This window comes from Carcharhinus amblyrhynchos, chromosome 11, assembly GCF_965287045.1.
Source record: "Carcharhinus amblyrhynchos chromosome 11, sCarAmb.v2.hapA, whole genome shotgun sequence".
Taxonomy (NCBI): domain Eukaryota; kingdom Metazoa; phylum Chordata; class Chondrichthyes; order Carcharhiniformes; family Carcharhinidae; genus Carcharhinus; species Carcharhinus amblyrhynchos.
The window spans coordinates 45,216,767-45,232,828 of NC_137334.1; the positions used below are offsets into that span (position 1 = coordinate 45,216,767).

The 16,062-nt window shown below is 41.2% G+C and overlaps 1 protein-coding gene across 1 annotated transcript in view; it reads left to right on the top strand.

The window, feature by feature from the left end:
- dnah9l (dynein, axonemal, heavy polypeptide 9 like) overlaps positions 1 to 16,062 on the top strand; it is a 443,144-nt gene that overhangs the window by 227,185 nt on the left and 199,897 nt on the right. Inside the window, exons 47-49 of the mRNA XM_080198977.1 lie at positions 3,382 to 3,484; positions 9,139 to 9,378; positions 14,511 to 14,672. Coding sequence (XP_080055103.1) covers positions 3,382 to 3,484; positions 9,139 to 9,378; positions 14,511 to 14,672 — 505 coding nt within the window. The remainder of the gene's footprint in view (positions 1 to 3,381; positions 3,485 to 9,138; positions 9,379 to 14,510; positions 14,673 to 16,062) is intronic.

The following is a 16,062-nucleotide window of genomic DNA, read 5'->3' on the forward strand; positions in this document are numbered from 1 at the left end:
TATTAATACATTCAAACATGAGGAATGGTCATTGCAACTGCATATGCACACATAAATGCACAAAAAAGAGACAGGAAAGAAGAGTTTTATGACTAGGACTAACTTAAAACAAAGAAACCCAAAGAGATATGGATATTAATGAATGTCAGAATACAGTGAGGGTTCCTTCATGTTGGAGTTAAAGTTCAGATGAATTCCAGTATTTGAAAGCAGGAGTTGAAAAATTCCTTTGAAGTTGGTGATGAAGCAGCAAGATAGGTCTGGCCCAAAAGTTAAAATTCTAAATTGGGGCAAGGCCAATTTTGTTAGGACTAGATAGGAACTTTCAGAAGTTAATTGGGGAAGTCTGATGAAAGGCAGAGATGGCTGGTAAGTGGGAGGCTTTCAAAAGTGTGTTAACCTAGGTTCAGGGTAAGCACGTTCCTTTTATAGTGAAGGGCAAGGCTGGTAGAGTAGGGAACCTTGGACTGTGGATATTGAGGCCCTAGTCAAAAAGAAGAAGGAGGCACATGACATGCATAGCCAGCAGGGATCAAGTGGATTCTTTGCAGAGTATAAAGTTGTCGGAGTAGAGTGACGAGAGAAATCAGGGCAAAAAGGGGACATGAGATTGCTTTGTCAGATAAGACAAAGGACAATCCAAAGAGCTGAAAAATCCATAAAGGACAAAAGAGTAATTAGGGAGAGAGAAGGGCCCCTTAAGGATCAACAAGGTCATCTATGTGCAGATCCACAAGAGATGGGTGAGATCCCAAATGAATATTTCTCATTGGTATTTACTGTTGAGGAAGGCGTGGATGTTAGGGAACTTGGGGAAATAAATAGTGATCTCTTGACATATTGCAGAGAAGGAGGTGCTAGAAGTCTTAAAGGACATCGATAGATAAATCCCCAGGACCTGATTAAATGTATCCCAGGATGATGTGGGAGGTTAGGGAGAATTTGCAGATCCCCTAGCAGAAATATTTGCATCTTTGACAGCCATAGCTGAGAAGCCTGAAGATTAGAGGGTAGTAAATATTGTTTCCTTAGTTTAAGTAGGGCTGCAGGGAAAAGCCTGGGAACTACAGACTGGTAAGCCTAATATCTGTAGTAGGTAAATTGTTAGGAGGCATTCTGAGAGACAGGATCTACAGGCGTTTAGAGAGGCAAGGACTGATTAGGGATAGTCAGCACGCCTTTGTGAATGGAAAATCATGTCTCACAAATTTGATTGAGTTTTTTGAAGTAGTAACCAAGAAAGTAAATGAGGGCAGTGCAGTCAGCGTTGTCTACATGGAGTTTTGCAAGGTCTTTGATAAGGTACCACATGGTGAGTTGTTGTATAAGGTTAAATATCACAGGATGAGGTAGCCAGTTGGATATAAAATTAGCTTGACGATAGAAGACAGGGTGGTTGTAGAGGGTTATTTTTCAAATTGGGGACCTGTGACCAGCGGTGTGCTTCAGGGATCAGTGCTGGGTCGGCTTTTAGTTGTTATTTATATAAATGATTTTGATGAGAATTTAGGAGACATGATTAGTAAGTTTGCAGATGACACCAAGATTGCAGGCATAGTGGGCAATGAAGAAGGTTTTCTAGGATTGCAATGGGGGTGGAATTCACCCAAAACTTCGAAGTGTCGAATTTGTGGGAAAACTGGAGTAATTCAGTGTGAGTTCAGACACGCTGCTCTCCTGCCCCCATTGATCCCCCATGCAGAGTGATAGCAGGACCCCCCCCCCACCCCAACTGATTGCCCCCCATGGGCCCTGTCCTGTTGGCATTGCCCAATGGGCTTTGTCCTTAATTATTGTTGGAAGTTTCCAGGTAGCAGCTATGTTTTGGTCCAGCAAAGTCAATTTTTAAATAAGCAGAAAGTAAGGTTTGATTTAAACAGTTTATGGTTTCTTTCATTCCAGATGAACATGACAGTGGGCATGAATTCAAATTCAAGAAATCAAGTAATTAGTTCATTTTTAGACCCAGAATTTGCTTTTGCCAAATACTATTACTCATAACTAACAGATTTTTATTTGTAAAGTGATCTTTCCATATGGAGTGCTTTGATGTTCCTGAAAATACTGAACCACTTCTGTATACAGCTGTATTACTGACTCTCAAAAGTTTCAAAACTATTGAACAACTTGCTAGCTTGTCAGAAATTAGTTTTTCACAGCTGTATTCCAATTGGCCAATTTTGTAGACTGTAGCTAAAGAATTCACGTTAAATGTCACCAGAAACTTTGATAAATCTGTCAAGTTAACTGCAGGAAGTTAAAAAAAGTACTTAATACTAAATACAAAATAAAGAATACTAATGGTAAACTAATATACAGTTAAGAGGAAAATGTAGGAAAATGTTATTTAGGGTGTTAAGAACATAAGAACATAAGAAATAGGAGCAGGAGTAGGCCATCTGGCCCTTCGAGCCTGCCCCGCCATTCAATAAGATCATGGCTGATCTGTCGTGGCTCAGTTCCATTTTCCCACCCTCTCCCCATAACCCTTAATCCCCTCTCTTATCAAGAACCCATCAACCCGCTTCTTAAAAATATTTAGCGAGGCAGCCTCCACCACTTCAACGGGCAGAGAATTCCAGAGATTCACCACCCTTTGAGTGAAGAAGTTCCTCCTCAACTCCGTTCTAAACCGCCTCCCCTTTATCTTGAGGCTGTGCCCCCTAGTCCTACTGTCTTTTTTGAGCGGGAAGAGTCTCTCCACCTCTATCCTATCCATCCCATTCATCATCTTATACGTCTCAATGAGATCCCCCCTCATTCTTCTAAACTCTAACGAGTACAAGCCTAGTTTATTCAGCCTCTCCTCATAGCTCAACCCCCTCAACTCCGGCATCAGCCTAGTAAACCTCCTCTGCACTCCCTCCAAGGCCAAAATATCCTTGCGCAGGTGCGGCGCCCAAAACTGCACACAGTACTCCAGCTGCGGCCTCACCAATGCCCTATACAGCTGCAGCAAGACCTCCCTACTTTTATATTCAATCCCCCTCGCTATGAAGGCCAGCATCCCATTCGCCTTCCTGACCACCTGCTACACCTGCAAGCTGGGTTTTTGCGACTCATGCACAAGGACCCCGAGGTCCCTCTGCACCGTCGCCTGCTGCAGTTTTTCGCCACGTAAGTAATAGTCCTTCCTACCATTCTTCCTACCAAAGTGGACCACCTCACACTTGCCAACATTAAATTCCATTTGCCATTTCCTGGCCCATTCGCCCAGCCTATCTAGATCCTTCTGCAGACTCTCCACACCCTCCGCACAATTTGCCTTTCCCCCAATCTTGGTGTCATCAGCAAATTTCGACACCCTACACTCGGTTCCCTCCTCCAGATCATCTATATGTTAATTGTTAAATGTTTTGACTCATTTGTTTTCATCATTAGGTATGACAGACAAAAGTTAACTCTGAAAGAGGTTCATAATTGTCAATACATCACTTGTATGAATCCTGCTGCAGGCAGCTTTTCTATAAATATGCGCCTTCAGGTAAGAACATTTTAAGATACTTCTGCTCATATCAGCACGTAAGAAAATGTGAGGACAAGATAAGGTGATTTTACCTTTTGCAGTCTAGCCCTGAAGCATTCTGATTAATCCAGTGTAACATTCATCTGATTTTTTTTATTTGTTAATGGAATTCTTTCCTGCTGCCATCAGACTTTTGAATGGAACTACCTTGCATATTAAATTGATCTTTCTCTACACTTCCGTTATTACTGTAATTCTACATTTTGCACTCTCTCCTATCATTCTCTATGTACAGTATGCTTTGTATAGTGTGCAAGAAACAATACTTTTCACTGTATCTTGTTACATGTGACAATAATCAATCAAATCAAATCAAAATGAGGGTGTTGCAGGCTGGGCCCGCATTTATTGCCCATTCTCAATTGCTCTTGAACTGAGTGCCTTCCTAGGCCATTTCAGAGGGCAGTTAAAAGTCACTGCATTGCTGTGGGTCTGGAGTTACATGTAGACAAGTTCAGCTAAGGATGGTAGATTTCCTTCCCTGAAGGACAGTAGTGAACCAGATAGGTTTTTATATCAGTAATAGTTTCATGGTCATCATTAAACTTTTAATTCCAGATTTTTACTGATTTCAAATTTCAACATCTGCCTCGCTGGGACTCAAACCCGGGTGACCAGAATGTTACCCTGCGTGTCTGTATTACTAGTCCACCAATAATACTACTATGTCATTGTGGGGATTGGGAGTTGGAGTGTGGTTGGAGGGCAGAGGTTTGAATAGTGAAGGGGAGGAGACAGATCAGGCAAAGGAAGTAGACTGGAAAGCAAAGGCTTCTGGACTGGGAGTTGTAGGTGTGTGGCAATGGACTTCAGTAGAATGGATGCACACAGACACGAGGGGGACTGGAGGGATGGGGGGAGCTTAGAGAGGTACATGACTTGGGGGGGGATTAGTCATGGTCAGAAATCAGATTGTCCAGACGAATAGCTCAAGAGGTTGTTGGGGCCAGAAAGCATAGACAATCGTGTTGTTCAGTGCCACAATTTGGGGAGCTACGCTTGGCATGTCAGAGAGGGAGGGACTTTTACTCCTGTGCCAGTCATGCCTTGCGTAGTGCGCAGAGTATGAACATAAGAACATAAGAAATAGGAACAGGAGTAGGCCATCTAGCCCTTCGAGCCTGCCCCACCATTCAATAAGATCATGGCTGATCTGAAGTGGATCAGTTCCACTTTTCCGCTTTCTCCCCATAACCCTTAATTCCCTTGTCTATCAAAAACCTATCTACCCGTGACTTAAATATATTTAGCGAGGTAGCCTCCACCACTTCAACGGGCAGAGAATTCCAGAGATTCACCACCCTTTGAGTGAAGAAGTTCCTCCTCAACTCTGATCTAAACTGCCACCCCCTTATCTTGAGGCTGTGCCCTCTAGTCCTGCTATCCTTTCTAAGCGGGAAGAATCACTCTACCTCTACCCTATCCATCCCCTTCATTATCTTATACGTCTCTAAAGGATCCCCCCTCATCCTTCTAAACTCCAGCGAGTACAGACCCAGTCTATTTAGCCTCTCTTCAGAGTCCAACCCCCTCATCTCCGGTATCAGCCTAGTGAACCTCCTCTGCACTCCCTGGTTAGTTAGTCCCTCACCTGGTTAGTCCTGGGCATTTGTGGCTTGATACTAGGCCTAGATGTCACAGTCAGGGAAGGATCTGCAGCCTATAAATGGGGAATAGTTCATGTGGCGGGGGTGGGTGTTAGGGGAGAGGGTTGGCACCCAATGGTTTCATGGCAGGATGGGACGCTTGATATGTGACAGTGCAAGGGCCTCAATATGGGGAGGGGTGGGGTCAAATCTGCATCAGGGCATCAACTTCAAACAGTGCAGGGAGGACAGGGATGTCAAAAACAATCAGGCTGGGATCAGGATAAGAGGGGGAGGAAGGCGATTGGAGGGAAGGAAACCTGCACTTGGTGCTCTTCTAGCATAATATGAGGGATTTTGGTGATCACTGTTGGGGGCTAGAAGCTAGCCTCATTGTAAAGCCTGTTCTCCACCAGTTTTAAGCTGATCCAATTACGCAGTTGAAAAACAAGTTATGAAAAAGCTGTCAAGGATTTGTGGGAGGTGTCAACTACTGCAACTACTGGGCCAATTGAAGAGGTACTTACTAATTTCCACTTGGAGAAGAATGCACAGCTGAGAAATGTTAGGAACTGTCAAATGCCAATGTAGGGAATGTGGCACTACCCTGAAACAGCTGTGTAACAGTAGAAACATTTTTGATGAATGAATGACTTTTCGAAAAGTTTTTTCACATACTCGTCTTACTACAGATTCAGTAGTTATGAACAGATTGTATATTTGGTGATTGGCATGGAGTGTATGAGGGCCATGGGTGGAGTGGCATAGTTTGACATGGAGGGTATGAGGAGCCAAGGAGCATGAGTAGAGGGTAGGAGGGTCCATGGTTGGGTGGAGAGAAATGGGTTTGCATGGAGAGAATATGAGAGGCAATGGAAGTAGGTACAGGTCATACATTGGCAAGAGAGCATGGATGAGACCATTTGAACTTATCTTTCAAAAGACCCCTCATCCAGACCATGGTTTACAACAATTCTCAGAGATGATCCATAAATGCTTGAAAAGTTGTGCTGACTTCACAAAAATTGCAGAGGGCTAGGATATGCCTCTCCCCACAGTGGAGGCAGTCCATGCATTTATTTTGTTCTGGTGAAAATCTGAAATCACTTCTTTTAAAGGTCAAATCCAGCACATTTACATCACTTAAAACTAATACTTGTGCATTTTCAATACTATGTTGGTTGTGTTTAATTGTGTGTAGGTAGTGGGCATTAACTGGATATCTACTTATGTCCTTAAGAATAGGATAAGACTGAAACTATGGTTATTTGGTTAGGTGCATGCTTGTAATGTGCAACTTAAATTAAGTATGTATAAAAATGTGTAAAGATTGGCTCCTATAGTATTCTTCATCATTTGGCTTTCTGATATAGAACATGCATATTTGGGTGTCTGTCTCTTTCAAACCACCCAGTCTATTTCCTAGTGTTAATTATGAAGAAATAGGCAACTGATTTTAGATTTAAAGGTTTGTCTGGAGGTTAATGACTATTCCACAAGAAAAGTTAGCAGGAGGAAACAGCACTGTACCTGATGGTACCTCAACTACTATCAATACTATCTTTCTTTCTATTCTCTCCCCACAGATGCTGTCAGACCTGCTGAGATGTTTCAGCATTTTCTGTTTTTGTTTCAGGTTTCAGCATCCACAGTATTTTGCTTTTATGTTACTATCCTTTTTGATTGCTAAGCACTTCACCTGTGCTCCAACATTCCCATCAATGCCTACAAGTTTCATTGTTCATTTGTTGATGCATGCTTTCAAGTGGAGTGGTGAAAGTTTATGCTCAGTTGTGTGGGGCTATTTCAGTAGGGATGGTTGATCACTGGATTGTCCTGTATCTGTGAAGAAAGAAAATGACATGTCATGCACACATAGGGCTAGAGCTTACACTCTTCTGCTGAAGTGGTGAGGGGTGGCACATAAAATCTAGCAAATCATGTTTTTGCCACCTACCCCCAACCTGACTAAAGTTTTAGGGGAGATGTATGTCCTTGGCTTACTGAGACCCTTAAGTGGCTGCTTTTTATCAATAGTTCAAGGAAGCTCATGCCATGTGCGAATATCAGCAGCTATAATTAAGTGTACATGTCAGTAAAGGAGCAGGGGGCCCATCAGAGGCATCCTTGGACCATTGGGATCAGGCTGCCTAGGACCTTTCCTCCTCTATCCCCACCACCACCATCATCCCACCTCTTGAATCCTCTGAGGCAAGATTTCCTCCAGAGAGTCTCCTTTAAAGCAATACATGTTGCTCCAGCTTTAAATTGCTGCAGGAAGCCATCGCTTTAGTGACTAGGCCCCCCCACCTTACTTCTTTAAGTAGTCTCCCCACATCCCTAACTAATGTAGGGAGACAATGAGGCAGGGAAGCCCACTAATGTATTGAAATGAAGTTTCCAACATTCCTGGATGGGTACCTCATTACATCATGGAAGGGGGGTGAAGAAAAGGACTGGGATAGAGATGAAATAAAAGATGAAATGACAAAGATATCATGGAATGAGTAATTGTCATAAAGAAACCAATTCTCCAGAGTATGAATTGTAAAATAGTACATAGCTCTATCCAAAGTTGATTGATTTGATCAATTATTGTCACATGTATACAGTGAAAAGTATTGTTTCTTGCATGCTATACAGACAAAGCATACTGTTCATAGAGAAAGAAATGAAAGAGCGCAGAATGTAGTGTTACAGTCATAGCTAGGGTGTAGAGAAGGATCAACTTAATGCAAGGTACGCCCATTCAAAAGACTGCGGCAGCAGGGAAGAAGCTGTTTTTGAGTCAGTTGGTACGTGACCTCAGACCTTTGTATCTTTTTCCCGATGGCAGAAGGTAGAAGAAAGAACGTCTGGGGTGTGTGGGGTCCTTAATTATACTGGCTGCTTTGCCAAGGCAGCGTGAAGTGTAGACAGAGTCATTGAATGGGAGGCTGGATTGTGTGATGGACTGGCCTATATTCACAATCTTTTGTAGTTTCTTGTGGTCTTGGGCAGAGCAGGAGCCATACCAAGCAATGATACAACCAGAAAGAATGCTTTCTATGGTGCATCTGGTAAAATTGGTGAGAGCTGTAGCTGACAAGCCAAATTTCCTTCGTCTTCTGAGAAAGTAGAGGCGTCAGTGGGCTTTTTTGACAATAATGTTGGCATGGGGGGGGACCAGGACAGGTTGTTGGTGATCTGGACACCTAAAAACTTGAAGCTCTTAACCCTTTCTACTTCATCCCCGTTGATGTACACAGGGACATGTTCTCCTCTATGCTTCCTGAAATTGATGACAATCTCCTTTGTTCCAAAAAGCGTTAAACGTTCAAAAGCGTTAAAAACAAGATTAAGACTGGCAATGGATAAAACAAAACAAAATCAGAGAGCAGAGTTGGTATGAAAATTGGGGAACTCAGTATTGAGTCCAGAAGATTGTAAAATCTTTAATTTGATGATAGAATATAATGTGAATAAATGTAAACAGAAAGGCAGAATATTTCATAAATTGAGAGGTGCTGATGTCCAAAAGGACCTGGATGTCCTTGTTCATGAGTCACTAAAAGCAAGCATGCAGTACAGCAAACAGTTAAGAAGGCAAATGGGACATTGGCCTTAATGTGAGGGAATTGGAGTACATGAGTAACAATGTCTTGTTGCAGTTATATAGAACTTTGGTGAGACCTCACCTGGAGGATTGTGCACAGTTTTGGTCTAAGAAGGATATACTTGCTATAGAGGGAGTCCAACAGAGGCTCATCAGATTAATCTCTAGAATAGCGGGACTGTCTTATGAGGAGAAATTGAGGAGACTAGAAGCAGGATTCTGTGATGACATTCATTCCCACTTCATTGCCAGCGAAAATGGAGAATTCGCAGCAGCATCAAAGAATCCCACCGCGGATGAGTTGGAGATTTCCGGTGTCGGTTTGTATTCCCCAGTGTTTCGAAGAGTGAGATGTAATACTGTAGATGGAAATAGGATGTTTCCCCTGGCTGCTAATCTTGGCTTTTGATTTCATGTTTTTTGTTTTGCAGAGACATTTCTCTGTTTTTGCAGTCAATTTCCCTGGAACAGATGCATTGGCCGCAATTTACAGCAACATTCTTAATGCTCATTTTCAAGAATACAGTTTCAGTTACAGCGTGATGAAAATTGTCAATACTGTCGTTCAGGCTGCTATCTATCTTCATCAGAAAATGACTCAGAACTTCTTGCCTACAGCAATAAGGTTCCATTACATTTTCAATCTACGAGATCTGTCCAATGTTTTCCAGGTATGTATATATATATTTGTTGAATTATCATTACTTGTTCATGAAACTGAATGTAACTGGATACTATAATAATGTTCTTACAAATAACTTTTAAACATAAATCTCTAACACAAATGTTTGAAAACTAATTTATTTATTTGCAGAGTTTATGATTTATGTGACATTCTTAATACTTTACACATTTCCAGGGGATATGTTTTAATGTTAGCCCTTACTGTTTGTGCATTTAGAATACAATTTTGTGAATGAAATACATGATTATGGGATTCATATTCAAGTCACCGGTTAGGCCCTGCAAAATGACTACACTTCAAAAGTTCTTTGTTGATGTAATGTTTTGAGGCACCCAGTAGTCAAGAAAAGCAGTATATAAATGCAAGTTTTTTAAAATTTTTGTGATTATTTACCATTGCATTATTTACATCTAAGAGTTAATTATGAATGTTAAAAACTCTGCATTACACTGTCACAAATTATGTTGTTAATTCTTTACAAGAAAGATTGAAGTTAGTCAATGTCAATTTTTTGCTGCTGCATTTATTGCTAATGAATATTGGGCTGAATCTTCTGTGGAGTGGCAATAACTGTTAGCTTGTCACTCTGCTCCTACTTTACTGACCTTGCACTGGAGCTCCACATTTGTCAATTCGACCTCTGAACTGGGTCTCCAGAGGAATGTAGAGTATAGGGTCCTCATTTGTACTGTAGGAATGTTTGGGAAGCCAAACCTTTTTATGACACAAGCTGTCATATTCTGTTAAATTTAGATGTCCCATAACCACTTCACAGGGTTTAGTCAGGTGGCTGGGGACAAAATTGTGGCATTGGGAGCATTTGGGGGATTGGGGGTAGTTGATATTCAGGGAGTGGCGAGATAGTTGGGTGAGCGAGCCGGGGGTAATTAGGTGGTCAGAAGGTAGTCAGGGTTGGAAGGGTTAAATCAGGTGATTGGGGGAGGAGATAGTTGGACGGGTACGTAGTCAGGGAGTTGTCAGGAAATCTGGTTTGTCTGGAAGATAACGTAGGGTTAGTGGGTATTGGGTGATCAGGGATGGGGGTGTTAGTTGGGGTTGACAGCATTGGGGGGGGCTTAGGTGATCATGAGGGTAATTGGGATGCTGTATGTGTAGTTGTGGGTTGGGGAGATAGTCAGGTCTGTAGTCCTCGGGTTGTTGGCATGGGGGTAGTTGGATGGTTGGGGATTCGGTATTATAGTTATCCAGGGATTAGAACTGGTTTTAATCCTTCTAACTTTACCTGGGAATTGTTCTGATAAGTGAGTTGGAACCATCCCAAATCTCCAACTTCAATTTTGGAGGATTCCAGAGACAGGATAGTTGCCCAATTGAAGTTGAAACTGAATTGTTTAGCATATCATTAAAAAAGATAAAGCTGAAATATTTGCAATGATTTTTCAGTCAGAAATGCTAAGTAGATGATCCATTTTATCTCCTCCTGAGTCCCCAGCATTACAAGTCTGACAATCTCATCATTGAGACATCAAACAAACCTAGGACATAGTGAAAAACAGGCAAAGAAAAAGCTGCAGATCTTAAAAGAAAGGAAATCCTTTTCTGTCGGATTTCTAGCTTCTTGAGAAATTAATTGCTGCTGTTGCAGAGTTTAAAAAAGGAAAATAGGAAGAAACTGCTGCAGCATTTCTTTAAAAAAAAGTTTGCGTACAAAGCCAATTTTGTGGGAATTCTGTTGCACCTGAAAATATGTGGGGAAAAACAAAGAAACCAACAGCTATTGACAGTGAAGCGAGTGAGAAAAGATGGTTACTGTACAGATAACTTTAAAGAAGCAACAACATTTAAAACTGCAATTAAAAGAGGGAAAAAAAAACAGCAATGGACAGAAAATTAAAAGGTGCATTTTGGAGAAGGAAATGGCTAAACCAGACACCAGTGGGCCTCCTGGAGGAGAAAATTTTTAACTTGTAGGAAGATTACAGGATTAAATAAGGAATCAGAAGAAGTATAAATTAAGTTTTTAACTGTGCATGATTCATTTCTGAGTGAACTGCTTCACAGCCAATATATGTATAGACCAAACTCAACAATATTTGGTTAGGTATTAAAAAGTTTTGATAGGTATTTTAAACTGCAAGCTGTGGAGAGCGCAGACCTGAGAAGAAGGTTCAACATGTCACCAGTAAAGCCACTTGGGCATCAAAGGACCCATGAAGAAGGATAACAAGAGACTCTAGAGTGAGGACAACAAAAGACCCCAGAGCGAGGGAGACAGAAGATTCAAAAATGAGTGAGACAATGTACAAGCAAACCACAAGATGGTTGTCAATTATGTCAGCGCAATAAAATACATGTGCCAAAGAATTTCAGTGCAGAAGAATCAGCCAGAAGGCATAAAAATAGAGCTTTTTGAAAATGCGACAGCAGATGGCAGTGCATAATGAGCAGATGGCTGTGAATGAAGAAAAGCTATCTGTTGTACCTCAAGAAACAATGTGCAAAAAATTATCTAGAGAATATTCACATCAGAGCTGAACTAAATGTTTGCAAGATTCAACTTGAGTATATACCTTTGAAAATGTATCAGAACTGAAGTTTTTAATGAACCGAGCTGTTTGAGATTTGAAGAAACACCTTTCAGAGATGACACAAAGATGCCAAGAGGAAATAAAGACCCTCAATTCCACAGTTGGCAAATCAAAGCAGGAGTTGAGAAAACTCAACCAGATGTACAACACGGCACAACAACAGATAAAAAAATTGTGATCCTGAAAAGCCATGAAGTGAAAAATGTGTCTTAAACAGCAGAATAGAAGAATAATAGAAGAAATTTCGGTTTCTTTCTGAACAGGAAACCTCAACATGAAAGCAAGTGAGTTTTCCATAGAAAAAGAAAATCTGTTGAAGAATCTTCACATGTTATAAGAATCCTTGAGGAAAACATTTACTTCTCTGGAAAACTAAAAAAAGAGCAAAATGAAGTTAATGTCACTCTGAACAAACTGATGAAGCAGTTGGCAAAGAAGACTCAGTAGTGTTCAGTGTTTCAGGAGGTGCACAAAAGCAACAAGAAACAGGCTGAAGAAGTAACTGTATGAAAAGGAAGAGACATTGAAAGGAAAAGCTGCAGAAGTTGCCAAGCTGCAGATAGGGAAAGAAAAGACAGAAATTAGATTGGAAAATGTAAATCTAGCACTGAAGTGCAAAAAACTAGAAAAATAAGTGAGCTGAATGAAAAGGTTCATAAACTTGCAAAATTATTTGAAACAAATGTTTGGCTGAGATTCTGAAACACTTGGAAATTAAGGTTCCATTTATGAAACGTACACGTCCAGCAAGAACATCATGAATACCAAGGCAAAAGAACATTTTAATCCATTCCAGGAATGATCAGGATGCATATTCCATTCCCATCAGAAGGAACGGATAAACCCATAGTATTTGCAAAAAGTGAATTTGCTGTCGATAAAGAGAAATGTAACTCACAGGAGCACAAAAAATAAATCAAATGTTAACAACCGAGTATCAGAAACACTCCCAAATGTGACAGACCAAGATGTGGAAGAACTGTCTAGCCTCAAGACCATTTGAATTTATAAAGTGACAGACTTGAGGTGGGATAGCAAGTAAAGATTGTATTGTAATACTCCATTGAATGGGAGAAAAGTTTCCTTCAGTGAAAAAGGGGGATGTTGCATGATGTTGTATGCACCTGCATATGTAAAGGTGTTGGACAAAGCAAGGGTTAACATCAGACTGAAGAATAGCACTGCCTATGGTGTAGAATCACATGATAATAGACTGATAGAACATGCTGAAAAGAACCAACCTGCATGACCTCAGCACCATGCATAGCAACAGTATCTGGGATCTATACAATGTTAAATACTGTCAATAAAGTTCTTACGTTTAAACATGCATCGAGAAATCTCAAAACCATATCCCTGAGACATCAAATTAACCCATAAAAAAAACCAATAACTCAGTGATCCTGATGATACTGTGAGGGAATCTGTATTTTTAAATGTAATTTGTACCTTTAGGTAGGATGTAACTAGGAGACTGGACTGAAAAAGAAACAGAAAACATAAACATAGAAAAGAAACTGATTCAGTTCTAAGAAAATTGAACAAGTTGAGAAACAAAGCTTCTGGAGAAACTAAACCCATTTTAAAAAAAATAAAAAGATACAGATCATTTCAAGCTAGGCAGTCGCAGTTCATCAGTCCACTGGTGCAATACCGACAAGCTGAAGAAGAAGAAAACAGAGGCAAGATACAGAAGCTGAGATTAAGTTTCTGCAGCTATTTCTGTTATCTGAAGCTGGTGGGTCTACTCAATCAAAGTGAGTTGAACAGGTTCTATAGATGCATGCCATTTGTGTGAAAACTTTGCCTTTGGAACTTAAGTTGGTTGTGCCCTGCATTTAGCTGGGGATCAGAAAACCTCCCAGAAGGAGAGGAGCTGAAATTCCTTGTAAGGAAGATGGGAAGGGGGGTGGTGGAGGGAGCAATTCTCCCCAAAAAAATTCTAAGTGTTGAAATTAAGGGGAAAATTGGAGTCATTCATTTTTTTTTCAGTGGGGTGGGGTGGGTTGGGGGGGGTGGGGGTTGGAGGGGCTTTGGGTGGGGGGGGGTTGAGGGTTGGGGGTGGTTGGGGGGGTTGAGGGTTGGGGGGGTTGAGGGTTGGGGGGGTTGAGGGTTGGGGGTGGTGGGGGGGGTGGTGGGGGGGTGGTGGGGTTGGGAGTTTGGGGGGGGTGGGGGGGTTGGTTGGGGGTTTGGGGTTGGGGGGGTGGGTGGGGGAGTGTTTGGGGGGTTGGGGTGGGGGAGGTTTTGGGTGGGGGGTTTGGGGGGGTTTAGGGGGTTGGTGGGGGTGGGGGGGTTTGGGGGTTGGGGGCGTTGTTGGGGGGGGGGGGGGGTTGGGTTGGGTGGGGGTGGTTTTAATAAAGTCAAATTTTTAAGAGTAGATCTCCTGTTGCATTTTGATGCCAAAAGTGATCTTGTGCTTAAAAAGGTTGGAGACCGCTGCAGTATAATGTGACCTACTTTGCGAGCACTACAGGTGGTATGCTTGTGTACATATTTTTGTTGAAAAGTAACATAAGGACACGTTTTTACACTTAAAATACTTACCAACATTTTGTTGCTTTGTTTCAAGGGTATACTTTTTGTTACTCCGGATTGTGTACGTCTGCCTTCAGACTTGATCCATTTATGGCTTCATGAATCATCCAGGGTTTATGCAGACAAACTAATGGAAGAAAAAGACATTGAACACTTTTACAAAATCCTTATTGATACTGCAAAGAGATACTTTGAGGTACAATTCAATGCTGCGGTATTTTAGTGTCGATTTTTATGACTGCTTCACAAACTTTCTCCAAAGTGTAGAAAGATAGCCATGACAACCATCAACATCAAAGTAGAAGCCTATGTTCTCGTGAGCTCAACATGGCTGGTTTTATTAATAAATAAATCATTAACCAATGATTAAACAAAAACTCATTTTGCAAGGATCTTTTGATTCAAAGGCTGCAGTGTCAGTGCCAAACAGGCAACCTGAGAGGTGCTTGGCGATAAAGGACACAGAATTTTTTTGTGTAGCTGGTACAAGTGCGGGACACAGACATATTTATTTGTGTAACTGTGGTTGCCAGTTCACAGATGAAATGGGCACCAAAGTTTAGCTAGCTCAATTCAAAGAATTGGATTTTCCTGCTGCCTCCCATTTTTTTAAATTACTTGCCTACTTTTTTCTGTTACCTTATTCTATATTGGTCCTTGCAAACTGAACTGTTGAATGCTTATAATTTGTTCACATTTAAACCGTTAATTGTGTAAAAGGTAAGTCCTTATATAAACTATTCAGTACTAGCCTACAGAGATGCGGTACTTCTCACTGTGATGCCTTTGAAAGATATGAATTAGTGGACTTCTTATAAATATACAGACTGGTACCTGCACAATATTTGGTAATATACAACAGTGTAACTCACCATGAGACTACCTCAGGTGAACTCCTATTATCGTATGTTGGATTATGTTACAATATATAATGCTTCAGTAATATCTTAAAATATTACTGGGGAATGAACACAAAACATATGAAGTTGTCGACTGAGAGCTGATATCCACTTCTGACAATGGCCACAGTGGTGAGAGCTAATAGTCTAATGTTACTGGGACTTGATGGTTTGAGTTATGAGAAGAGGCTGGATAGAGTGGGACTTTTTTCTCTGGTGTGTAAAAGGCTAAGGGGTGATCTTATAGAGGTCTATAAAATAATGAGGGAAATAGATCAGCTATATAGTCAATATATTTTCCCAAAAGTAGGGGGGGTCTAAAACTAGAGGGCATAGGTTTAAGATGAGAGGGGAGAGATACAAAAGTGTCCAGAGGGGCAATTTTTTCACACAGAGAGTGGTGACTGTCTGGAACAAGCTGCCAGAGGTAGTAGTAGAGGCAGGTATAATTTTGTCTTTTAAAAAGCATTTAGACAATTACATGGGTAAGATGGATATAGAGGGATATGGGCCAAATGCAGGCAATTGGGACCAGCTTCGGGGTTTTAAAAAAAAGTGGTGGCATGGACAAGTTGGGCCGAAGGGCTTACTTCCATGCTGTAAACCTCTATGACTCTACATGAATCCATCATGAATGCTACGAGAAATCAACTGGCATTATCATGAAATTAAGACTAATGTATAATT